Source organism: Rhinolophus ferrumequinum, chromosome 14 (genome assembly GCF_004115265.2).
Source record: "Rhinolophus ferrumequinum isolate MPI-CBG mRhiFer1 chromosome 14, mRhiFer1_v1.p, whole genome shotgun sequence".
In the NCBI taxonomy this organism is placed as follows: Eukaryota; Metazoa; Chordata; class Mammalia; order Chiroptera; family Rhinolophidae; genus Rhinolophus; species Rhinolophus ferrumequinum.
Window position 1 is genome coordinate 31,441,503 of NC_046297.1, and position 27,847 is coordinate 31,469,349.

Sequence of the window (27,847 nt, forward strand, 5' to 3'; positions counted from 1 at the left end):
ATATAACCATTCAGGAGAATGAGCTTAAGAGGATAGGAGGTTATGCTATTGAAGGATCATACATTTAAGGAAAAACTCAAGGATGTTTGCTGTATAAAGGCAGCTTTCCCAGATGCTTGTTAAGTGAAAGGGATAGAATTATAAAGAACAGGGAGAAAAATCTATTAAATCTTGTTATTTTTGAAAGACCTTAATTGGGGTGAATAAGTGAAAGATTATGTATGTATATGTGTAGGTATTCTCAAAGATTCTTATCAGAGCCTGATGTGGACTACTTTAATACCACTGGAAAATGTTTCATTTTGGCCAGAAAAAAAATTCTGCACACTTCTTAAAATTCGTGCAGTGTTTGTGTAACATTTATACAGGACTTCCAGGTACTGGCAAAAACAATGGGGGGCATTTAGTGGATTAAATCAAATGTTTATTTTGTTTGCTTGGTAAGTGAGGATTTAATTTTAAGTATTATATAATTAAAAAATATTTTTTAACTTTCAGATGATGATGTTGATGGTCCCGGTGAGAGTCAGCTTATATTTCTTCACCACCCCTTTTATTATTTAATATTGTAAAATTATTATTACCTTACATGAAGTTTCTGGACATATCTATGTGGATAGGTTTAATACAGATTGAATTCAGAGATTTGATTAATAGAAAGCAGTACTCTTTACCACTATGGCTCTATTGAAGTACTCAATGAAGGACTAATGCTTCTCTAACTTTAACATGCAAAGGGATTACATGAGGAACTTTACTAATTGCAGATTCTGATTCAGTATGTCTGGAATGAAGCTGAGAGTCTGAATTTTTAATGAGCTTCCATGTGCTGCAAATTCTACTGGTTCATTATCCACAATTTCAGTAGTAAGGATCTAGACAGTAGTAAATGTGATAGCCAATTTTCAAGTTCAGTCTGAATATCTGTACAGTTCTTGCTTACTGTAATGAGAGGTACAAAATTTAAACTAAACTTTAATAATGTAAATTTATTATAACTTGGAGTTTTGTATGTAACAGACATAGAAATATTACAATGCAAATAAGTTTCTTTTCTTATATTGTTGTAAACTAAACTCATTGACAATACCAGTCATTGACATTATACTTCATTATATATACTATGGAAATTTAATTTAATAGACTGTAAAAAATAAGCCAAAAATATAAACTAATGAAATGGGAATCCATGTAATATAAAACAGCTGGTTTGAAAATTATCTGAGGAACCATATTCTTTTTTAATCTAGGAAATAACATCAAGATTTATAATGAATCAGCTAGCAGAAAAGAATCCTTTCCTAATGCAAGCCATAGAATGGTACCCAGAGGTCAGGAGCATAATCTCTCAGGGAAGAAAATGTGCAGTATGTGGAAAGTCATTTTTAACCATATGGCTGGAATGTGTTGAATTTGTTCCTCCATCAAAGGTAAATGGTGCTTTTTGTGTGAATATGAACATAAGACCTCCTCTTATTCTTTGTCCTTATCTAAATCAAACAATGCTAACTAGATTTACGTCTAAGAATCAACTTCTATGATAATATAATATTGTCCCAGTTTTACTGAGATATAACTGACACATAATATTATGTAAATTTAGGTGTACAATGTGTTGATTAAATACATTTATAAATTGCAAAATGATTACCGCCATAGTATTAGTTACCACCTCCATCCTATCACATAGTTATCACCTCTTTTTTTGTGGTGAGAACAATTAAGATCTACTCTTTTAGTGACATTTAAATATATGATACAGTATTAGTAGTTATAATCACCATACTGTACATTAGGTGCCCAAACTTGTTAATCTTATAACTGGAAATTCGTACCTTTTGACCAATGTCTCCCAATTTCTCCTACCCCAACCCTTGGAAACTGCGACTTTGCTTTTCCTCTGAGTTTGTAATGTTTTAGATTCCACATGTAAATGATGTCATAAGCATTTGTCCTTCTTTGTCTGATTTACTTCACTTAGTATAATGCCCTCAAGATCCATCTAAGTTGTCATGAATGGTAGGATTTCCTTCTTTTTCATGGCTGAATAATAGTCCATGGCTATTGTGAGTAATGATGCAATGAACATGAGAGTGCAGATATCTCTATGAGATTCTGATTTCAATTTCCTTGGATATATACTCAGAAGTGGGATTGTTGGATCATATTTTTAGTTTTAATTTTTTGAGGAGCCTGCATACTGCATACTGTTTTCCACAGTGGCGGTACCAATTTGCATTCCAGTGCATTAGGGTTCAGTCCCTCTGCTTATTTTTTAATTGGGTTGTTAGTTTTTTGGCTGTTGAGTAGTACGAATTCTTTACATATTTTGGATATTAACCCTGCTCAGATATATAATTTGCAAATATTTTTTCCCATTCTGTAGGTTCCCTGTTCATTTTGTTGAATTTCTTTTGCTGTACAGAATTTTTTAGTTTGACATAGTCCCACTTATTTATTTGTGCTTTTATTGCTTGTACTTTTGCTGTCATATCCAGAAATTACTGCCAAAACCAACGTCAAAGATTTTTTTTCTCCAACATCATTTGTTGAAGAGACTATCTTTTCCCAATTGAGTATTCTTGGCTTCCTTGTCAAATATTAGTTGACTGTACATGTGGAGGTTTATTTCTGGGCTTTTAATTCCATTCCATTGGTCTATGTGTCCATTTTTATGCCAGTACCATACTGTGTTTTTGATTACTCAGAACAGCTTTGTAGTATAGTTTGAAATCAGGAAATGTGATACATTCTGCTTTCATCTTTCTTAGGATTGCTTTGGCTATTTGGGGTCTTTTGTGGCTCCATACAAATTTTACGATTGCTTTTCTATTTCTGTGAAAAATACCATTGGAATTTTAATAAGTATTGCATTAAATCTAGACATGGCTTTGGGTAATATGGATATTTTGACAATATTAATTCTTGTGATCCATGAACATAGGATTTCTTCCCATTTGTTTGTGTCTTCTTAATATATTTCATCCAAGTCTTACAGTTTTCAGCATAGAGATTTTTCACCTCCTTTTTTAGATTTATTCTTAAGAACTTGATTGTTTTTGGTGTGCTGGTGAATGGGATTATTTCATTTATTTCTTTTTCAGATGTGTTTTTGTTAGTGTATAGAGACACAATTGTTTTCTGTATGTTGATTTTGTATCCTGTAACTTTACTGAATTTGTTGATTAGCTCTAGCAGTTTTTTGGAGCAGTCTTTAGGATTTTCTATATATAAAATCATATTATCTGCAAACAAAGATGATTTTACTTCTTTTTTTCCCATTTGGATGCCTTTTATTTTATTTTCCAACCTGACTGTTCTGGGTAGGATTTCCAGTACTGTGTTGTATAGGAGGGGTGAGAATGGGTACTGAATATATAGAGAGAGCCCAGCACAGTGCATGCTACATATTTTATTTCTAAGGATGTCTAGTGAATCCCAACATCTGGATTTGAATACCAGCTCATCTGTTTTATTAGGTTATTAATATATTATATCAAATATATCATAGAGATAAATCTGGCAGAGCTGCTGCCAAAAAGGGATAATGTCAAGGTGAAATAATGGTTGAGGAGAAATTTGAAAGTTAAAACCTGCTGGATATTAAACACCAAAAGAAAAGAGAGGTCATCAGTGGAAAAATGAAAATAGAAATGCATCTTTGTTCTCAAGACGGGAGTAAATCTATGATCTTGATTGCTTTCATAACCTATCTGTGAATTGTTCGCATAACCATCTGAAATGCATTGTTATATTTAAGAGACATTTAAAGAGTATAACACATGTCATATTATGTACTTGATAAAAGTTGCCAAAACACTCTGTTTTTCACTGACTATGATATGAACACCTTGGATAAGTTGCCATATTCATTTTTTCCCAGTGCTCTGATAGATTTCCTCTCAAAATCGTCTGATGAGCTGCTAGTCTCATTTTAAGTAGAGAAATTGCAGCCTAATTATAATAACCACAGTCAACATTTTTTGGTACTGCCTGTGTTTCTGACATTGTACTAAGCATGTCACCTGGAATACCTCAATTAATATAAAAAATAACCCCGTGACACCAAAGAGAAATCCAAGGTGCAGAGGAGTGAAGTAATTTGACCAAGTTAACGAAGAGGCTAAGCAGAGGCTATGGGCAGTGCATCCACATATGTGATTCCTTGCTCTTAACCAGAGATGCTGGACCATCTTTCTAATGCTTTTCAACCCAGTTATTCCTCATTTGTTTCAACTAAATTTAAGGCATTCATGTTAAAAGGCCTTATTCTGTCATCATTTATTTATCCACTTGAATTCATTAATTCTTTCCTACTATGTGTCAGGTCCTTTACCAAGGGCTGGGAATAAAGATCCCTGGCTCTCTAGGAACTTGCAAGTTCACAGGAGAAGTCATATAATAAGATGATGAAAATGACAAATTAGGCTTGATGACAAGCCCTAGCACTTACCATCTCTGTTATCTTAATTCCCTCTTTGAGGCTAAGCTTCCATCTGTAAAACTGTGATAATAATTGTACCTATCTCACAGGGCTCTGATGAATGATACATGAGGTAATGCATAGGCAGTGGTTAGAATAGCAGGTGCTTAATAAAGGTGCTTAATATACACATAGCAGGTGCTTAATAAACACATAGCAGGTGCTTAATAAGGATAGATTTTTTTTTTAATCAAGCCCTCCAGACAAGAAAGAATGATTACATTCTTGTGATAAGTTTTATGATGGAGGGGTGCACAGAGTGATATGAGAAAAAGGCATCTCAATTAAATGGTTATGTTCTCTGGTCTGTTACGGGGCCTACCACAGTGATTGTGCTTGGTACTTGGAGAATGCATAATACATATTAAAATTATTTAAATAAGCATTGCTTGTAAATGTCCTTTAAAAATGGGGAGCTTTAAGATAAAGAACCAGTGGACAGGCATTTTAAATGAGGGGACTGCCTGAGTAAAGGTAACAGTATAAATAAATTGCACAACGAATACAGGTAACTCATTGAGTATGAGGTGTGGGAATGAGGTTAGAAAGAAGAAGGTGTGAGATGGGGATGGCTCTTGTGTGTTGAATTTGCAATTAATTTCAAAAGCTACTGTATCAGTTTGTTGTGGCTGCCATAACAAATCACCACAGACTTAAACAACAGAAATTTATTTAGTTGTTTGAATAACTTAAACAACAGAAATTTATTTTCTCATAATTCTAGAGGCTAGAAGTCTGAGACCAAGGTATCAGAATGCTTGGTTTCTTCTGTGGTCTCTCTCCTTGGCTTTTAGATGGCTGTCTTCTCCCTGTGTCTTCACATCATTTTCCTTCTGCTTGTGTTTGTGTCCAAATTTCCTCTTCTTATAAGTACACCAGTCATATTCATTTAAAGCCCACCCTTGATGTTATTTTAACTTAATCACCACTTTGCAGACGCTGTCTCCAAATACAGTCACATTTGAAGATACTAGGGGCTAGGACTTTGACATATGAATTTGAGAGGGGGATATGATTCAACTCATAATAGCTACTTACAGTTTTGAAGCCGTGGAGTAGCAAGATGATATTTGTTTTTGTCAAAGACAGATTGGAACTGGTGATGTGGATTCAAGGATTGTTTATATAAGTATGACACTTGAAGCTATGCGAATGAAAATTGCTGAAAAAGGTTTAGTGAGTTGAGATCAGAAGGACAGAACCCTTGAGGATAACAATATTAATGGTTGGGCAGCAACAGAAGTCAGCAAAGGAGAATGAGAAAATGCACTCATGGAGAGAGGAGTAAAATCAGGTAGAGTAGGGACAAATTTTCTAGCTATAAAACACAGATATGTAAGAAATAGGATTTTCTTACTTTTTCTTCTGCTGAACTTATTTTCTGTTTGGATCCTCATTACTGGAAAACTTATTCTAGTTAATTCCAGTTTTATGTGGTAATTTTTAGGATGTCTTGGTCATTTCAGATTTAATCTTGATCATTTAGGATTTCCTTCTCCTTGCTTCTTTCCAGAGCAATATGTTCTGCCAATGTCTTCTGTTCCATGTGGGCATCCCCTGAGGTATATGGTCATCCTGTCAAGACCTCAAATATGGTCCTATCTCCATGATGGTGTCTGCTGAGTTGCCCACTTGCCATTGATCTCTGCTTATCTGTCCATGTGCCCTGTGCTTTCTTGTTCTGACCTTGAAGTCTCTTTGACTTGCTGGTCCTCTTTCAGCCAATTCCACACTATTCTTTGAACATGAGAAAACTTGGCTGTTCTCTTATTCCATTATGGGTTCTAGAATGAGTTGATTCAAGGTGCCAAGTTGAGAGATTTAGGGCTGAGGAGAAAAAGCTGGACTGGAAAAATTGGAGGAGAAAGATGGTGCCCTTTGTGTCATTAAATGGATGGGGGGGATGGGCTAGAAGCAAGTTGCATCAATCAGGTGGCTAAATGGGAACACAGAAGTGAAGCCAGCAAGTCTTGACTAATCTCCAAAAAATATAGATAGTAAAAGGTGGAAGAACAATAGTATATTCTCTGGAGAGTGAGGAGGGCTTGAGGAAAGATTTTGAGGATGGGGGAATATGTGCATAATTTTAGATCGAGGAAGGAGCTAGTAGAAGATAAAACTTAAAATTAGTCTGTGTTGTATGCCAATTCAGGAAGAGTTTAATGTTTTGATTATGGACTGCCTATTTTAAGGCTAGAATTTGGTTACCACATGGTAATCCTTATCTGTTCCATCCCATTAAAGTATTGAGTAAGCCACAAAGAGAGGTATGAAAGTTTTTAAACAACTAGATAGTGGTAGTGCTTTCCACTTACAAAATTACTTTTACATATATTTTTCCTTTAAGGTATTAAAGGGTACTCACTATATGCAAGGTACTGTGCTAGGCTCTCAGTATCCAAAGATGAATAAGACACAATCCATACCGTCAAGAAGATCACAGACTATTAAAATATAATCTTATAAGATTAAAATAAGGCATTATATACTCATGCTATGGAGTCACAGACAGACCAAATGGCTACTTAGGAGGTGTCTTAGTCTGCTCAGGCTGCTAAAATGAAATACCACAGATTGGGTAGCTTATAAACAACAAAAATTTAGGTCTGGAGGCTGGAAGTCCAAAATCAGGGTGCCAGCGTGTTGGGTTGGAGGGCCTCTTTGTGTCATGGACTTCCTGAAGATAACTGAAGATGCTAGGAAGCTATGGGTCTCTTTTATAAGGGCACTAATCCCAATCATGAGGACTCTGCCCTCATGACCTAATCACCTCTTAAAACCCACCTCCTAATACCATCATACTAGTCATGAGGATTTCAACATATGAATTTTTGGGGGGACACAAACATTCAACCTATAGCAGGAGGCTTAGGGGAAACTTTCCTGAGGAGTTGACCTTTGAGTAACATGAGTTCTCAATCTTCATATTAACTCTGTGACTTTGTTTTCATTGTCCCCATTCACAGATGAGGTAACTAAATAAGTTAAGTAGCTGTTCATAAGTTTCAAATCTATGAAATAACATAATTAGAAGTTTAGCTTATACCTCCTGATGCCATGATAGCACAATAACATGCACATTTTTATTTTGAACAGGAAAGGAAAGTGCACAGGAAAGGAAAGTGCAAATAAATTTATTCATTGATGATGATATGATTATTCACAACAACTCCCTTCATATGTTTGAAAAACTGTCATATGTAAGACAGATGAGGCTTTTTTATCCTCTGCTAACTTGTGGAGTGGAGTGGAAAATAGAACCACTGGTATTCAGTCCAGAAAGTGGAAGAATTTTCTTATAGGATCTCTCTCTCTCTCTCTCTCTCTCTCTCTCTCTCTCCCTCCCTCCCTCTCTCTCTCTCTCTCTCTCTCTCTCTCTCTCTCTCTCTCTCACACACACACACACACACACACACACGTTAACATCAGTCATCACTGAAGAAAGAATAGGAGAATAAGGAGAATAAAGAGATTTTGTATCTATGTAATTTCATTTTAAAAACTAAAAAGGAAGTAAGAATACATTTTTATCAATTAACTGTATTGGAATTCATTATAAAAGCATCAACAAAGTGGCATAAGAATATAGCATGGGTTAAAAATAGTGGTTAAAAAAATTAACAGGAGACCTGAATGTGAATCCTTGCTAGTGGCAGAAAATGTTCAAATATTGAAGAAAGACATGATCCATCACATTGAAAAAGCACATTGAAGGCCAAGCAGAATAAATAAGACCTAGTCGAATCCATACCTAGACACATTTTTGGTAAAGGTGCATACTACCAAAGAGAAGCTATTAAGAACTAAAGATAAAATTGTAAGAAAATAGATCACCTACAAAAAATAACAATGGACTAAAAGCAAATGTCAGAAAAAAAATGATATGATATCATCAAAGCACTAAGAGAAAGGTACTCAAAAAACTAGAATTATATGCCTAGATAAATTCATAAGCAAAAGATATGAGTGTCAGAAAATTATGGGAAGAAAAATTTAAAAAAGGAAACTTGTTTTGCTTTGAAATAACCAATGATTCTAAGCATATTAAAATAATTTTAAAAATTAAACAAAAGTAACATTTAGTAAGCATATGACAGTGAAAAGTATATGATGTTTGAAGTAGAATTAAGTGGAATAGTATGAATTTATAAATTATGCTAAATAAATTTAAGGATATTTAAAAGTGGTTAAAAATTGGATATTCCAATACTTAGATTGGAATATACTATACCAGGTGCTAGGCATTTGAAATGTTATTTTAATGGCATTGTTTAGTTCCCTATTTCTAGAGTGAAAACATGCACAAAATACATTAGGATGATAATAAAATTAACCATGTTGGTACACCGTTGTTTTATATATTAGATTGGTGCAAAAGTAATTGCGGTTTAAAGGTTAAAAATAATTGCAAAAACCACAATTACTTTTGCACCAACCAAATATCTTTAAGGTTTTATGCTGCTTTTCTACTTAGAGAGAGATTATATAAAAACTAGTTGCATAGAAGCCCCACTTTTTATTAAAGAATCAATTTTAAAATTGTCTTTTTATGAACTAAACTTAGAGAATGCTAACCTTTAAATACTTTATCATGAAAGGAGAACTTATTTGATAATGCCAGCATCTGGTTATGCTGTTGAGCTTTACAGAATGTTGTGTCTCTGACAGGATTTACCATCTGAAGGCACAGTTGAATGAGGGAGATACCTGATAACAAATGGGTCTTTATTCTTGACATGAAATAACTAGAAATAGCCAAATATCAAATTGTAATTGCTTCTATTCAGGCTAATGTGAAATTATGTCCTGCTTATTTTAGGAAACAGTGATATGAGAATTAGAAAATAGTTGATGAAAGATTTTACTCAATCTCAAATATTAACCTTTGCTATAATTCATCCAGATGCTTTTGTCTTTTTCCAAATGTTATATCCTTTGCTATTTGAGTTCAGTTAGTCCTTAACAATTACAGAATTATCAATACTTTCAATGTAATTGATATTTAATTATTAACTACTAATGATATATAAATATTTGAAACAGCAACAAAAATTAATCCTTTTTGGTTGCTACCAACTTGTACCATGACTAGTGACTCAGAGGTAATCTAAATAGTTTCATAAAATTCTTTCCAAACACTTGAGTGATCCTGTGCCCAAGATATGTATTTGATAGTTTTAATTTTGTGTAGTTATGTTAGTTGGATTTAATGTTTCCCAGGAATTCTTTAAAGTTGAAGAGTTTAGGGAGGGAACAGTTCAGAATATGAGCTCTCAACACTGTACTGAATGATGTAATGTAATTAAAACTACCTTCAGAAGAGAATAGAGTAGGCTACAAATGAATGAAAACGTTGATCTACTTTATGAAAATGAATGAAAACTTGCAACAATTAATTCCTTTTTTATGACAAGCTGCTAGTAATTAAATGTAACAAGATTACATTTAATAATTTTAGTCATTACTTATAGAGAAAAATCTTACTTTGTAGTAAAAAGTTATTACTGTTTAGATACCACTGACATGAAACTGATCATTTCAACCAGTCAACTGTGAAAATGAATGTAGGTTTTAAAACATTTATGCGATGATTAATCAATTTAATGTGCATTAGACACTAAGAGTATCAGAAGCCATCACATTTCTAATTCTAAACAGTCATGAGAGTAGTATGTATTTATTATTTAGAAAAATTAAAATGCTATGAATGTTCCTTATTATTTTATTCAGAAAATAACAGAATAATTATAGTATAAATGAACTCATACACTGTGTTTTGTCTACTTCTACTTCTATGGGAATTCATGAATTCTCTTCTCTTTGGAGAACTCTCTCTTTTGTTCTTAAACTGCTGGGTAGAGTCACAGTTGTATTCAGTTATCTATGATTTTTTTTTTTAATCTTAAATTGATTCAACTTCAGTACATAAATCTAAAGCTGTGCATTACCAAAATGTTTGAACCTCCCTTGTGAAATTCAAAGCACATTGATTACGGAGAAGAGGTGTTGGACAGCAGGATCATTCTGTATAGGAGAGAATGCTGCTTAGCTGAATGGGTGACCGGAACATGAGCAGGATTTTCTTTGTGGTCTCTGCCATTATCACAGTCCAAACTGTCTTAGGGGTGGAATGACCACATAATGTGCCATCTAAACCAAGCTAATTTTGAGAGTGAAAATGGATATTATTAATAGCTGGGAAAAAAAAAAAACAGCAGGAAACCAGGACTGTCCTGGGCAAATCAAAATGTATGGCTATACTTTCTAAATGGAGCAATTAACTTTAGAGTTGTTCTCATTGTTGGTGCTTATCATTATTGGTATGGAAGAGTTGTCATTCTAAACATTCATTCTGGATTAAAAAAAATTATTTTCAGTCATAAATAAACCCATAAATAATTTGAGCACCTGCTTTAAGTAGGAAACTGGGTTCAATGTACAATATAAATAAGTAAGGGACTTAGTTTGTCCCAAATGATTTAAAATCAAGAGTTTAAACTCCAAAAATGCAAACAACACTAGCAATAAAAACTAAATGTTAAATGGGTAGTAGAGGCCAATTGCTTTAGGGCTTCAAAGTGGAAGGTGAAATTACTGTAGGTTTTCTGTCCTGGAAAGTGCCCAGAAAGATGCTGAAACTTGTATGGGGCCTTAACATAGATAGAATTCAGATACATGGAGAAGGAAGCAGAGAGGATATTTTAGGAAAAGAGAATTTTAAGTAGGAGAATGAATCATGCTCATAGGCCAGTGAGTCAATTAAGATGGTTTGTGGATGGGAGTGGGAGGAAGCAATATTATTTTTAAAAAGGGTCAAATTCTATGAGTCTATCATATGATAGAATAAGGAGGGACAATTCAATGATGTAAAGAAATATGTATTTTAGAAGTAATCATTTGGCAGTACTGTGCTGGATTAATTGGAGGTTGAAGAGAGGAGAAGCTGAAAAAAACAGACCTGTTAGAGTGATTGCCTAGTGTGGGTGTAAAGTATAGCAGTAGAAATGCAAGGAAAGGAAAAACAATGAGGAAGGTAGAACCACAGAACTTGTTTATTGATTGGATATGGGAAACCTCAGAGGGGAGTAAAGGAGAAAACCAGAAAATTCCAGAGGGAGCTGATTTGGGAGGCAAGACCCCAGATTTAATCTTAAATTGAGTTTCAAGTGATATGTGGGTAATTTAAGTGAATATGTTTAACCTTCGATTGGAGACAGGTCAGAACAGTAAAACAATATACAGCTTCTATGCATCATTTGAAAATGTGCACTTTCCAACAACTGTTCATTCTTCCAAACAGTTCTGCAAATTGTTAAACTATAATTTAAAAACTACATTCGTGAAAGAATTTGAGAGGCACATTATAACTAACACTGATCTAGAATTTAGTAAAGAGATTCTAGTCCTGTCTCTGCCTTGAACTATGAGACCTAAGGTAAGTCACATTCCTTCTCACCATATGGACTAGTTTCCTGATTTGGACAATGAAGGGATTAGATCAAAGTCTCTTCTAGTTTCAAAGTGCCTTGTTTTCATAAGGGAGAGAAGGACTCTAATAGTCATGGTTTTCATGGTCCTGCAAATTTGAAACATAATACCAGTGTTAGTTTTCTATTACTGCTATACCAAATTGCCATAAACTTGGTGTCTTAACAACAAAAATTTATTATCTTACAGTTTAGTGTATCAGAAATCCAATATGAATCTCACTGAGCTAAAATCAAGGTGTTAGCCGTGCTGCATTCCTTTCTGGAAGCTCTAGAGGAGACTCCATTTTCTTCATCTTTCCAGATTTTAGAGGCCTCCCACATTCCTTGGCTCATGATTCCCTTCTTCCATCCTCAAAGTCAGCGTTGATACATCTAGTCCTTTTCATATCACATCACTTGGACCTTATCTTCTGCCTCCCTCTTCCATTTTTAACGGTCTTTGTGATTGAATTGATCCACTTTAATATCATCCCCATCTCAAGGTCCTTATCTTAATCACACTTGCAAAGTCCCTTTGCCATGTAAGGTAATATACATATTCACAGGTTGGTATTAGGACATGGACATCTTTGGAGAGGCCATTATCCTGCCTACCATGATACCTTTTCCTGAGGAAACAGGAAACCATTTTATTCTTTTTTCCTATTCTTTGTGCTTCATATAATATTAAAACTTTATCCAAAACTTTATACTCTGGCGATATATATATATATATATATATATATATATATATATATATACCTTGATAATTTTTGATTTCTCAAAGTTTAAAACATGGCAGTGATTGTCACCAAGGCATTTGTTGAGTGATTAAAAAATACCTTTTAATTCTACCATTCAACAATGGTAAATATAAATATAAAACTTAGTAAACATGCATATTTAAACTCAAAGTGCAAAACTTTACTTTCCCTAAAATAGTGAGAGATATTATTTGTTTAGAAATTATTTCCTAATTCTTGTATTTCATTGTAAATACTAAAGAGTAAAAAATTAGACTTTAGCAGAGCATTTTACATTTTAAAGCTTTTGACTAAAGTGATATGCTTTCAAAATAAAAGCATGTCTAATCATAGACCAAAACTTTGACCTTGGCTTGACAAAAAAGATGTTTCAATTTCTATTTATAAACAATGACCAAAGCAGGAATTATCTTTGACAGAGGCATGAAGTTTTGTTAATTGAGGTTTGTGAAGAGATGTCCTTTATAAGAGGGTGTCTCATCATTATTTTGTAACATGCTCATTTCAAATGGACATATGTCATACCAGTAACACTATTGTGATGAAGGCACAAATGGAAATAGAAATTTAATTGATATCAAAAGGTAAGGTATTAGAGACTTCCTTTTTACATGCAAACATTATGAATACAGTAACTATAGATGGAAATACTAGATTGCCAAAAAAATGTATACAAGTGGACACTTTGGTCAACGTTGCTCAAGCAGTAGTTCGCTGTAATCAGAAATGTCTGACTGCTAATGGTAACCACTTTGAGCATCTCTTATAATTGCAGAAGTCAAATGTGACTTGTATTCATCTTTTGTTATTGGCATATATTGAGTATTACAATTTTAACATTGTTTTCCTTTCTTAAAATGTGTATACTTTTCTTGGCACCCTTTGCATATGTCACCGAGGAACTATGTTGAGTCCATTTTTCTCAGTAAAATTTCCTGGAAACAATTCATAGTCCTTAGAAATATTATATCAGAAATAAAAATTAGTAAGTTAGAGAATAGTCACAAGCAAAGTTACATATTCAATGCAAAACTTTGGTAAAATCAGCCCCTAAAACACTAAACAAAACATTTTGTTCTAATTAATTAAACCATAATAGCCCCAACAAGGGAAAAGTGGAACAAAGATACTTTGCATTCCTGCTTGCAACAAAATCCAACCCAAATACTGCCCAGATGATTTCTTAAGGACAGAAGGGAAATGGCTAAAACCACAGTGGAAATAGAAAATACTCTTAATAATTTCTGTTACAAACTTTTTGCCTCATGGAGAAACTGGACAAAGCAAATTAGATAACTGTATGTCCCCACTTGCTTCCTTTGTTTATATTTGTTTTTCTTTCTGTAATGTACTCCTCTTGGTTCATGGCTCTATGCTTTGCCCTAGTTTCTTAAATAGGAGCTAAGTGAAGTATATCTAGCATGGTTTATTTTGATAGCCCTTTAATTCTAGATGAAATTAGGCAGGAATGGCTGGTTGGATGAGAGGTCTGTTTACTGTATAGAAAGGGAAAAGACCATATCTAGCTTGCAATTTTTGTCACTAGTAGTTCTTCAGGGACAATTTCAACACTTAGCTATAGGTAAAGCCAAATATGTAATAAAGACAGAAAATCAGACATTTGAAAAGCTACTACAAAGGTCAAAAGAAAAAATATCAAACCCAACTCAAACTACAATAGCTAGTTAGGAGATACATAACACAAAAATATCTAAAATATGACATCAGTAATGTAAAGCATGGAGGAAGGGGAAGTAAAAATGTAGTCCTTATAGAACATATTGGAACTTAAGTGTCCTTCAGCTTAAAATAGACTGCTAGAGCTATAGAATGATATACATAAACCTCATGGTAATGGTAAACAGAAATAAGAAAACCTACAAAAGATATAAAAACAAAAACAACAACAAAGGAAAACCCAAACAAAACACTAAAGAAAAACAGCAAACCACCAGGAAAGAGATTAAGAAGAGTCGAGCAGAGAACTATAAAATAACCAAAAACAATGAACAAAATGGCAATAAGCACATACCTATCATTAGTTACCCTAAATATAAAGGAATTAAATGCTCCAATCAAAAGATATAGGGTGACAGAATGGATTAAAAAACCATGATCCATTGATATGCTGCTTACAGGAGACTCACTTCAGATTGAAAAATACACACAGACTGAAAGTGAAGAGATAGAGAAAGATATTCCATGCAAATAGAAGTGAAAAGAAAGCTGGAGTAGCAATACTCATATCCAACATTAAAGACTTCAAAACAATGTAAAAATAGAAAAAGAAGGAAACTACATAATTTTAAAGGAGTCAATCCAAGAGGATATAACAATCATAAATATGTATGCACTCAACATAGAAACACCTAAATATATAAAACAAGTATTAATAGACATAAAGGGAGAAATCCACTTTATGTAATGCAATGATAATAGAGTATTTTAAAACCCTACTCACATCAATGGATAGATCATCCAGACAGAAAATTAGTAAGGAAGTGATGGTCTTAAATGACACATTAGACCAGATCAACTTAACTGGCATTTATACATTTTTTTTCAAGTGCATATGGAACATTCTTCAAGATAGATCGTATTAGGTTGGTGCAAAAGTAATTGTGGTTTAAAAGGTTAAAAATAATTTCAAAAACTGCAGTTACTTTTGCACCAACCTAATATTTTAGGTCACAAAACAAACCTTAATAAATTCAAGAAGATTGAAATTATATCCAGCATCTTTTCTGACCAAAATTGCATGAAATTAGAAATCAATCACTGCTCTCTACACCTGAAGCTTAAGTAGAATAATATTGAATATCAACTATAATTAAATATATGTGTGTGTGTGTGTGTATATATATATATATATATATATATATATATATAGTCACGGGATGTAAAGTAAAGCATAGGGAATATAGTCAATGGTATTGTAACAGCTATATACAATGTCAGAGGGGCAGTAGACATGGGGGGTATCACTTTGTGAGGGGTGTAAATGTCTAATCATTATGTTGTTTTGTACATCTGAAACTAATTAAAAAAATAAAATTAAAAAAACAACAACTATAGGAACAAAATTGGAAAAAACACAAATATTTGGAGACTAATCAACATACTACTAAACATCAATGGATCAAATAATAAATAAGAAAAGGAATAAAAAATTATCCTGAAACAAATGAAAATGCAAGTTTTCAAAAAAGTTTGGGATACAGCTAAAACATTTCCAAGAAGGAAGTTAAATTCATAGCTATATAAGCCTACCACAAGAAACAAGAAAAATCCCAAATAAGCAATCTAGCTCTATACCTAAAGGAACTAGAAAAATAACAAACAAAACCCAAAATAAACAGAAGAAGAAAATAGTTAAGATCAGAGTGGAAATAAATGAAATAGAAATTAAAACCATGGAGAAGATCAATAAAATTAAGAGCTGGTTCTTTGAAAAGATAAATAAAATTGATAAAAGTTTAGCCAAACTCATCAAGAAAAAAGAGAGTTCAAATAAAGAAAATCATAAAGAAGAGAGAAGTTACAACTTACACCACAGAAATCCAAAGAATAATTTTCAAATATTACAAACAATTATATGCAACAAGTTTGACAATCTAGAAGAAATGGATAAATTTTTAAAAGTATATAACCTGCCAACATTGAACTAGGAAGAAATACAAAATCTAAACAGGCTTGTTACTAGCAATGAAATGGAAGCAATAATCAAAAAACTCTGAACAAATGAAAATTCAGGACCAGATGACTTCACAGGTGAATTCTACCAAACATTCAAAGAAGAATTAAAACCTATCCATCTTAAAATATTTCAAAAAAATTGGAAATGAAAGAATATTTCCAAACTCATTTTATGAAGCCAACATTATCCTAATACAAAAACCAGAGAAAGACATTACAAAAAAAAAAAAAGATAATTATAGACCAATACCCTTGATGAACATAGATTAAAAAATTCTCAACAAAATATTGGCAAACTAGATTCAACAATGCATTAAAAGGCTTATACACCTCAGCAAGTGGGATACATCCAAGGGATGCAAGGTTGATTTAACGTTCATAAATCAATAATGTGACACGTCACATTAACAAAATGAAGGATGAAAGTCATAATCAATAGATGCAGAAAAAGCATTTGATTTCAGATCTTACATTTAAGTCTTTAATCCATTTTGAATTTATTCTTGTATATGGTGTAAGGAGGTGGTCCAACTAATCAGAAACAGTCTCAGAGACATAGAGGAAAAACTCAGGGTTGCTAGATGGGAAGTCGGGTATGGATAAGGGGGAAGGTGAGGGGATTAGAAAGCACAATCAGTAACCACAAGATTGCCATGGGGATATGAAAGTCAATTTGGGGAATGTAATCAATAATGTTGTAAAGATTTTGTAGGGTATCCGATGGACACTTGTCCCATTAGGGAGACCACCTCAGGGATGATGTAGACGTCTGATCACTGCACCTGAAGCTGGACAATAATGAATGTCAACTACAATTATATATATATATATATATATATATATATATATATATATATACACACACACACACACATATATATACAATTATATATATATACACACACACACACAAATATATATATATATATATATATATATATATATATATATATATATATATATATATATTACAAGAAGTGGAGTACAGCATTAGAAATAGAGATAGTGGAAATGTAATGGCTGTATGCGATGTCAGAGGGGTAGTAGATGGGGGGAGGGGGGTTATCACTGTGTGAGGGATATAAATGATAAATGTCTATTACATTGTTTTGTACACCTGAAACTAATAAAAAAAAAGGGAAAAAAAGCATTTGACAAAAGTCAGCATTGTTTTATAACAACTCTCAACGAAGTGGGTATAGAAGGTACATATCTCAACATAGTAAAGTCTATATATATAACAAATCCACAGCTAATAATATACTCAAAGTGAAAAGCTGAAAGCCTTTCCTCTAAGATTCAGGAACAAGACAAGGATGCCCACTATCACCACTTCTATCTAACATAGTATTGGAACACCTAACCACAAGAAAAAAAAGGCAACAAATCAGAAAAAGAAGTAAAACTCTCATTATTTGAAGATGACGTGATATTATATATAGAAAACCCTGAAGACACCCCCAAAATGATTAAAACTAATAAATGAATGCAGTAAAATTACAGAATTCAGAATTGATATATGGAACTTTGTTGTGTTTACCTACACCACTAATGAATGAGCAGAAAGATAAATTAAGAGGACCTAAATAGACATTTCTCCAAAGAGGACATACAGATAGATGAAAAGATGCTCAATGCCACTCATTATCAGGGAAATGTAAATTAAAGCCACAATGAGATATCACCTCACATCTGTCAGAATGGCTGCCATAAATATATCAACAAACACCAAGATTCGTGCGAGGATGTGGAGAAAAGGGAACCCTCATGCATTGTTGGTGGGATTGCAAATTTGTGCAGCCGCTATGGAAAACATTATGGAGGTTCCTCAAAAAAATTAAAACTAGAACTACTTTATGACCAGCAATTCCACTCCTGGGTATTTAGCCAAAGAAATCCAAAGCATTAATTTGAAAAAATATGTGTACCCCTATGTTTACTGCAGTGCTATTCACAATAGTCAAGATATGGAAACAACCGAAATGCCCATCAATAGATTATTGGATATAGAAACAGTGGTACAATTATACAACGGAGTATCACTCTGCCTTAAAAAAGAATGAAATCTTATCATTTCCAACATGGATGGACCTAGAAGATATTATGCTAAGTGAAATAAGTCAGACAGAGAAAGATGAATACTGTATGATTTCACTTATACATGGAATCTAAAACAAAAAAGAAATTGAATAAACAAAACAAAATAAAAACAAACCCATAGGTATAGAGAATAAGTTGCTGGTTGCCAAAGGGAAGGGGTGAGGGGTGGATGGGAATAAAAAATAAATAAGTTAAAAAAAAATAAATGACATAGCTATTTGTTATTCAACATCACCCTTTTAAAAAACACATGAATAAACTCTTCTTCAACAGCTAAATATAATCTAATTAATAAATATGATCTCTTGTAGAGTAGATTTAAAATACATTTGTCTATAGTTGGAAGACTACTTATGAATGTTTTTCCCCTAGACTAATGTATTCATTATTGATCTCTCACGATTCAACATTTTATGATTTATTTATTGTTTATATTGTATTGTTTTCCCAATACATGTGTATATTCTTGGATTTCTGCTCTCATAGTTCACCCTTTCTAAATGTCTTTTCAGGTTGCTTCTTTCCAGGAAGTCACATGTTAGTCATCCTTCAAAATTCAGCTCACCATTTTCTTACATCGTGAAATTTGCTTAACATGCAGCCTATGGTGGTTCTCCCTTCTTTGAACTTATGTAGAAACTATCATTGTGAGCCTTATATTTCTAGTTATTTTTTGTGTTTGTGTCTCATCTTTCTCATCTTTCCAATTAAATGCTAAAAAGAATCTTAGAGGCAGGGATTTTTTTTGTTTTTAAATATATCTTGATATCTTTGACACTTTCCCTAATGTGGTGCAGGATTTAGGTTTCTTGTAATTTGTCAGAACTCTTCATTACACTTTAAGAAACCCAACTCATACACTAACTCAAGTAATGAAGAAGGCCCAGAGCTGGGTCTGGCTGAGTATTTAGTCATGCTGGATCAGGTACCCAAATTTATCATCAGGAATCTGTCTTTCTCTATGTATTATTTCTGCTTTTATTTGTCTTGGTTTTGCTGTCAGGTAGGAACTCCCTACATTGTGTTCTCTGACAATAAAGGGAGAGCTTCCCTCTCTCAGTAGATCCAGAGAAAGCCCTGGAGCTGATGCTTTTTGGTTTTATTGTAGTGTCTTGGGTCATGTGCTGGGCCTCAGTTATATGGCTATGTCTTGAGCCAGAGAATTGGATCAGTTGCTATCTCTCTCCTATGACATATACACTGAAATCAGAGAAGGAGTGCTTCTCCAAAGAAAAGGTGGGATTTTATTCCAGCAGAATGCAAAATAGATTCTGGACAAGTAAAAATAAGACACCCATTGAGGATTTCAATCAATGTTTATTGATTGATAAACTAAACTTCCTTCTGGGAAAGAAGTCAGGTTTGTAGAGATTCTGTACAATTTTTCAACTTTATCCAAAATATTTTATCATTAGAATAGTGCCATGTATCCTTTGAACACATCATAGTCACTGTTGGAGGTGGATGTAAAGGTGATGTGATGTATGACTTTGGCTCCCCAGTGATTTATCACCAGGGTTGAAAGGCTATTACTCTCTCAAGGAAGGATTAATAACTGTGCTTAGGTGTTTGAACCTTTAAATGGGCCCTCAAAGTTTTTTTTTTGTGCGAGAGTAAACAAAACAGTAATGAAATTTCTGTCATTTCTTCAAATAGGTGTTCAATTCCTTGCTCTCCCTCTTCTTCTGTTACCCCAGTGATGTAAGTGTGGGTACACTTGATGTCTTCCCAAAGACCCCTTAAACTGTCCTCATTTTTGGGTTCATTTTTTCTTTTTGCTGCTCTTATTGGGTGTTTTTTGCTACCTTTAATTCTAAATTGCTGAGTCGACCCTCTGCTTCATCTAATCTACTGTTGATTCCCTCTAATATATGCTTCATTTCTTACTGGTTCCTTCTAATGATTTCTATCTCCATTTTTATGTTTCCTATCTCTTTGTGAAAGTTCTCACTGAGTTCATCTACTCTTCCCTTAACTTCATTGAGTATCCTTATAACCAGTGTTTTGAACTTTGTGTCTGGTAGATTGCTTGTCTCCATTTTACTTAGTTCCTTTTCTGGATCTTTATTCTGTTTTTCAGCTGTGACAGGTTTCTTTGTCTCCCCATTTTGGCTGCTTCCCTGCATTTATTTCTGTGCATTAGGTAGGGCTGCTATGTCTCCTGGTTTTAGTAGAGTGGCCTTATGTAGTAGGTGTTCTGTGGGGCCTGATAGTGCAGTCTCTCTGGTGACCTGATTCAGTTCCTGCAGGTGTGTCCCTTGTGTGGGTTGTGTGTGCCCTCCTGGCTGAGGCCAGATGCTGCTTTTTTGGTTTTTGTGAATCTTTGAGAAATTTTAGGAAAGTTCACAGCATGAGCCAACGCAGGACAATTGTATGGAAAAGTCACTGGAAGTGGCTTGGATGGGCCCGCAAGTTGAGTGGAGCAGAGTCTCAGATTCACCAGGGTGTGGCAAAGGAAGGGTGTTAAACAGGTAAATGGAGACTCAGATTTGGTGGCCATGTGTTTCGGCATGCTAGGAGTGGAGAAGGGTCATCAATGAAATAATAGGTTGTGCTAGCACTTCTGACTGGGGAAAAGCTGTCCCTCCTGCCCTTGTCCTGAGGCCAGACAATTCAGTTCTCCCCTATATGTCCCTGGCAATTTTCAAGCTGTTGCCCCAGTGCTGGAGCTCAGAGCAAGTGAGTCCATCAGCAAGTAAGTTCATGTACAGGCCCTTTAAGAGGACACCTGGGGCTCCAGATGACCTCCGGTTCACTCAGCCATAGTCTCCACTGGTTTTCACAGACAGAAACTGTGGGGACTTCTCTTCCCATCACTGGAACCTTGTGTGGGGCTTTGATCCCTCGCTCCTCTGGGGGAATCTCTGCAGTGGACATATCCCTCCTGCCTTTCTTTTCTTTCTTTTTTTTTTTTTTTTTAATTTATTGGGGTGACAATTGTTAGTAAAATTACACAGATTTCAGGTGTGCAATTCTGTATTACATCATCTATAAATCCCACTGTGTGTTCACCACCCAGAGTCAGTTCTCCTTCTATCACCATATATTGGATCCCCCTTACCCTCATCTCCCACCGTCCACCCCCCTTACCCTCTGGTAACCACTAAACTATTGTGTGTGTCTATGAGTTTTTGTTTCTCATTTGTTTGTGTTGCTCTTTTGTTGTTCTTGGTTTATATACCACATATCAGTGAAATCATATGGTTCTCTGCTTTATCTGTCTGACTTATTTCACTTAGCATTATACTCTCAAGATCCATCCATGTTGTCACAAATAGTCTTATTTCATCTTTTCTTACTACCGAATAGTATTCCATTGTGTATATATACCACAGCTTCTTTATCCATTCATCTATCGAAGGACATTTTGGTTGTTTCCATGTCTTGGCCACCGTAAATAAAAGCTGCAATGAACATTGGAGCACATGTGTCTTTATGTGTAGATGTTTTCAGATTTTTTGCATAGATACCTAGGAGAGGGATTGCTGGGTCATATGGTAATTCTATTCATAATTGTTTGAGGAACCTCCACACTGCCTTCCATAACGGCTGCACCAGTCTGCATTCCCACCAACACTGTATGAGGGTTCCTTTTTCTCCACAGCCTCTCCAACACTTGTTACTATTTGTCTTGTTGATGATAGCCATTCTAACTGGGGTAAGGTGATATCACATTGTGGTTTTTATTTGCATTTCTCTGATGATTAGTGATGTTGAGCATTTTTTCATATGTCTATTTGCCATTTGTATGTCCTCTTTGGAGAAATGTCTCTTCAGGTTCTCTGCCCAGTTTTCAATTTGGTTGTTTGTTTTTTTGTTGTTGAGTTTCATGAGTTCCTTGTATATTTCGGATATTAGCCCCTTATCGGAGGCACTGTTTGCAAAAATCTTCTCCCATTCAGTTGGTTACCTCTTTATTTTGTTGATGGTTTCTTTTGCTGTGCAGAAGCTTTTAAGTTTGATATAGTCCCATTCATTTAGTTTAGCTTTTACTTCCCTTGCCTTTGGAGTCAAATTCATAAAATGCTCTTTGAACCCAAGGTCCATAAGTTTAGTACCTATATTTTCTTCTATGCAGTTTATTGTGTCAGGTCTTATGCTTAAGTCTTTGATCCATTTTGAATTAATTTTGGTACATAGTGACAGATAGCAGTCCAGTTTCATTCTTTTGCACGTGGCTATCCAATTCTGCCAGCACCATTTATTAAAGAGGCTATCTTTCCTCCATTGTATGTTTTTAGCTTCTTTGTCAAAAATTATCTGTGCATATTTATATGGTTTTATTTCTGGGTTCTCAATTCTATTCCATTGGTCAATGTGTCTGTTTTTCTGCCAATACCATGCTGTTTTGATTATTGTAGCCCTGTAGTACAAGCTAAAGTCAGGGAGTGTGATACCTCCACTATTGTTCTTTTTTCTTAAAATTGCTTTGGCTATTCGTGGTCTTTTGTGGTTCCAAACAAATCTGATGATTTTTTGTTCAATTTCTTTAAAAAATGCCATTGGGATTTTGGTGGGGATTGCATTAAATCTGTATGTTGCTTTGGGTAATATGACCATTTTAACTGTGTTGATTCTTCCAATCCATGAGCACGGAATGTCTTTCCATTTCTTTGTGTCTTCTTCAATTTCTTTCAAAAATGTCTTATAGTTTTCAGCATATAGGTCCTTCACATTCTTGGTTAAGTTTATTCCTAGGTATTTTATTCCTTTTGCTGTAATTGCAAAAGGAATTGTTTTTTTGTATTTCTTTTTCTGAGATTTCATTGTTAGTATATAGGAATGAAATGGACTTTTGTACGTTGATTTTGTAGCCAGCAACTTTACTATATTTGTTGATTGTTTCTAATAGCTTTTTGGTGGAGTCTTTAGGGTTTTCTATATAAAGCATCATGTCATCTGCAAAGAGTGATAATTTAACTTCTTCATTCCCAATGTGGATGCCTTTTATTTCTTTCTCTTGCCTAATAGCTCTGGCAAGGACTTCCAACACTATGTTGAAAAGCAGAGGTGATAGGGTCAGCCCTGTCTTGTTCCTGAATGTAGAGCAAAGGGCTTCAGTTTTTCACCATTAATTATGAGGTTAGCTGAGGGCTTGTCATATATGGCCTTTATTTTGTTAACATATTTTCCTTTTATACCTACTTTATTAAGTGTTTTAATCATAAATGGATGTTGTATCTTGTCAAATGCTTTTTCTGCATCAATTGATATAATCATATGATTTTTGTCCTTTATTTTGTTTATGTGATGTATCACCCAATTGATGGATTTGCGGATGTTGAACCATCCTCGTGCCCCGGGGATGAACCCCACATGGTCATGATGAATGATCTTTTTAATGCATTGTTGTATTCAATTTGCAAGAATTTTGTTTAGGATATTTGCATCTGTATTCATGAGAGATATTGGTCTGTAGTTTTCTTTTTTGTGTTGTCTTTACCAGGTTTTGGTATCATTGTAATGTTGGCGTCATAAAATGAGTTAGGGAGTACTGTCTCTTCTTCAATTTTTTGGAAGAGTTTGAGCAGGATTGGTATTAGATCCTCTTTGAAGGTTTGGTAGAATTCACTAGTGAAGCCATCTGGTCCCGGACTTTCGCTTTTGGGAAAGTTTTGGATGACTCATTCTACTTTGTTACTGGTGATTGGTCTGTTTAGATTTTCCAGTTCTTCGTGGTTCAGCCTTGGAAGGCTACATGTTTCTGAGAACTTGTCCATTTTTTCTAGGTTATTGAATTTGGTGGCATATAGTCCTTCATAGTAATCTTGGATGATCCTTTGTATTTCTGTGGAGTCCGTGATAAGTTCCCCTTTTTCATTTCTGATTTTGTTAATTAGTGTCTTCTCTCTTTTTATCTTAGGGAGTCTAGTCAACGGTTTGTCAATTTTGCTAATCTTTTCAAAGTACCAGCTCTTTGTCACATTAATTTTTTCTATTGTCTTTTTGTTCTCTGTTTCATTTAGTTCTGCTCTGATTTTTGTTATTTCCTTTCTTCTGCTTACCTTTGGTTTCACTTGTTCTTCTTTTTCTAGTTCTTTAAGGTGTAACATGAGGTTATTTATTTGGGATTTTTCTTGTTTCTTGAGATAGGCCTGTAATGATATAAATTTCCCTTTTAAAACTGCTTTCGCTGCATCCCAAAAATTTTGGTAGGATGTATTTTCATTGTCATTTGTTTCTATGTATCTTTTGATCTCTCCTCTAGTTTCCTCTTTGACCCGGTCGTTCTTTAAAAGTATGTTGTTTAATTGCCATGTATTTGTGTTTTTTCCTGCTTTCTTTTTGCAGTTGATATCCAATTTCAAAGCCTTGTGATCAGAGAATATGCTTGGTGTGATTTCAATCTTCTTAAATTTGCTGAGGCTGATTTTATGTCCCAATATATGGTCTATCTTTGAGAATGTTCCATGTACACTAGAAAAGAATGTATAGTCTGATGTTTTAGGATGAAGTGCTCCATATGTCAATTATGTCCATTTCATGTAATGTGTCATTTAGGGCTGCTATTTCATTATTTATTTTCTGTTTGGATGATCTATCCATAGCTGTCAATGATGTATTTTAGTCCCCTAGTATAATTGTGTTTTGGTCAATTTCTCCCTTTAGTTCTGTTAGTAGTTGATTGGTATATTTCGGTGCTCCCTGATTGGGGGCATAAATATTGATGACTGTTATGTCTTCTTGTTGTATAGTCCCCTTTACCATTATGAAATGTCCATCTTTGTCTCTTGTTATCTTTTTCACCCTGAAGTCTGTTTCATATGATATCAGTATGGCTACACGTGATTTTTTCTGGGTACCATTTGCTTGGAGTGTCAATTTCCACCCTTTCACTTTGAGTCTATGCTTGTCCTTGTAGATGAGACGTGTCTCTTGGAGACAGCATATGGTTGGGTTTAGTTTTTTGATCAAATCTGCTACTCTGTGCCTTTTTATTGTTGAGTTCAGTCCATTTACATTTAGGGTGATTTTTTTTTTCACATAAAATTTCTTAGTTTATTAGTCTTCTTGTGAAAAATCTGCTCAATCACCACAGTCACTGATGAGTCTTTACTCCTGTCATCCAATCTCCACCTCACTTTTTGCCAGCACCAACATTGGCCTTTGCAGTCCCCCTAACTTTCTTCATTCTGTTCTTGCGTTCCTTTCGCTTTTTTCTTGAGGTCTTTTTCTTCTCATACAGGCCATGTCTTGCAAGTCTATGTTTTGGTTCATTTCTCTTTGTGTAATCCAAGGAATCATAAATCATGCCAAAGCCAGTTGTCTTGCCACTACTGAAATGGGTTCTGAATCCAAATACAAAGATGACATCTGGTGTCGTCTTGTACATTTTGGCTAGTTTTTCCCGAATTTCTGTCTTAGGTACTGTTGCCTTCCCAGGGTGAAGGACGTCGATGACTATCTTTTTCCCTTGATGTAGTCTATTGGTTATTACTTCCTGGTCCGAATAGTTACTGTGTCGTTCATGATGGCAGCGGGCTTTCAAGCAGCCAGGGGGGAAAAGATGGTGATTATTGAGATGTGAGGATTTCCTGTCATTCTATCTTTAGTTTTCTGGTAAGGCTGTGTCTCCATTGTTTCTTTGCCTTTTTGTTGTTGTCTATTATTTCTGTGTGGTAATATTCTATGATGTTTCCCTCTGTTTCTTCTTTTATTACAGTATATATTTCAGTTCTGGATTTTTTTTTGAGTGGTTACCCTTAAGTTTATGTAAAAGAAAGTTTGATATTTAGAGTATTCCATTTTCTTCCACACGCTTACTTTCTCCTTCCCATATTCCGGTTCAGGCCTTAACTCTCCCCCTTTTTATGTTTTGGTTGCCACAAATTGTCTCTGTTAATTGTGGTCGAATAGCCTCCTTTAGTATTTCTTGTAGTGCAGGTCGTGTATTAGAAAATTACCTCAGCTTCTGTGTGTCTGGAAAGCTCTTTATTCCTCCTTCATATTTAAAGGATATCTTTGCTGGATATATTATTCTTGGCTCATAATTTCTCTCTTTCAATCTTTTAAAATTTGGTTCCACTCCCTCGTGGCTTTGTAGAATTTCTGCTGAAAAACCTGATGATAATCTAATGGGCTTTCCTTTGTAGGTTACCATCTTCTTTTTGCTGGCTGCCTTGAGGATTCTTTCTTTGTCGTTGATTTTAGACAGCTTCAATACAATGTGCCTTGGAGAAGGCCTGTTGGGATTGAGGTAATTAGGTGTTCTATTTGCTTCTTGGATTCGAGGATCCAGTTCTGTCCACAAGTTTGGGAAATTCTCATCAACAATTTGTTTGTATATATTCTCTGTTCCCTTCTCTCTTTCTTCTCCTGCTGGTATGCCCATTATCCTTCTATTGCTTTTTCTGATGGAGTCAGAAAGTTCTTGTAGAGTTCTTTCATTTCTTTTAAGTCTCACGTCTCTTTCTTCTTCCATCCATGTCATTTCCAGGTTTCTATCTTCGATGTCACTGATTCTTTCCTCCATCTGGTCAACTCTACTACCTAAGCTGGTTATTTCATTCTTAATTTCTTCTATTGAGTTCTTAATCTTCAGAAATTCTATTTGGTTCTTTTTAAAAATTTCAATCTCTTTTGTAAAATGTTCATGTTGTTCTTTGATTGTGTTTCTGAGTTCATTAAACTGCCTTTCTTTGTTTTCTTGCATCTCATTGAGTTTTTTCAGAACTGCAATCTTGAATTCTCTGTCATTTAAGTCACATGTTTCCATATCTTTAAGTACCTTTTCTGCAGACTTTTCACTTTCTTTCTGAGCTGTCTTGTTGCCTTGGTTATTCATGGCAATTACTGATTTATTATTCCTCTTCCTAGACATCTACAGGAGTGGCTTCTGCAACAGGTAGATAGGAAGAGTTCTCTCTTTTGTTTTCCAGTACTTGTTATAGAATGTTTTATTTTCTCTCCAACTGCAGCCTTTTTTTCTCTCTCACATGGTAGTTCTATGTTTTCTCTGCACTATTCCAGCTTCTTACACAATGGGGGGATTCCTTGGGAGACGGGGTTCTCCTCTGTTAACAGTTCACCTGCGTCACAAGGCGCAGTGTCCATGTAGGTATGCAGAGAGCTTTTGAAGTTCCAAAGCTCTTTCTGCACCAGATTCAGAGCCCGTATGCTTCAGCAGTTCTGTGTACTCCTGCAGGGATCCACCCAGATAGGTGGGGTGAGTTGTGAGAGGTGGCTCAGAGCAATGGTGGCGACTACCACCACTGCCGTTCCTGCTTCCACAGCTCCCTCGTCTTTGCCTGAACTAGTTGGGCTGCAAATCTGTGTCTGTGGTCCACAGTTTTGAGAACAGCAAATATTCTGTTCTTTTGATCTGACACTGCTAC

At 34.7% G+C, this 27,847-nt stretch overlaps 2 protein-coding genes and 1 pseudogene across 2 annotated transcripts in view; 2 read left to right on the forward strand and 1 right to left on the reverse strand.

Moving 5' to 3' along the window:
- LRRC69 (leucine rich repeat containing 69) overlaps positions 1–27,847 on the forward strand; it is a 181,265-nt gene that overhangs the window by 151,546 nt on the left and 1,872 nt on the right. The window contains exon 3 of the mRNA XM_033125823.1: positions 1,251–1,430. Coding sequence (XP_032981714.1) covers positions 1,251–1,430 — 180 coding nt within the window. The remainder of the gene's footprint in view (positions 1–1,250; positions 1,431–27,847) is intronic.
- SLC26A7 (solute carrier family 26 member 7) overlaps positions 1–27,847 on the forward strand; it is a 445,736-nt gene that overhangs the window by 116,067 nt on the left and 301,822 nt on the right. The gene's annotated exons all lie outside the window — the stretch shown is intronic.
- Positions 25,552–25,982, reverse strand: LOC117033651 (40S ribosomal protein S24-like; annotated as a pseudogene).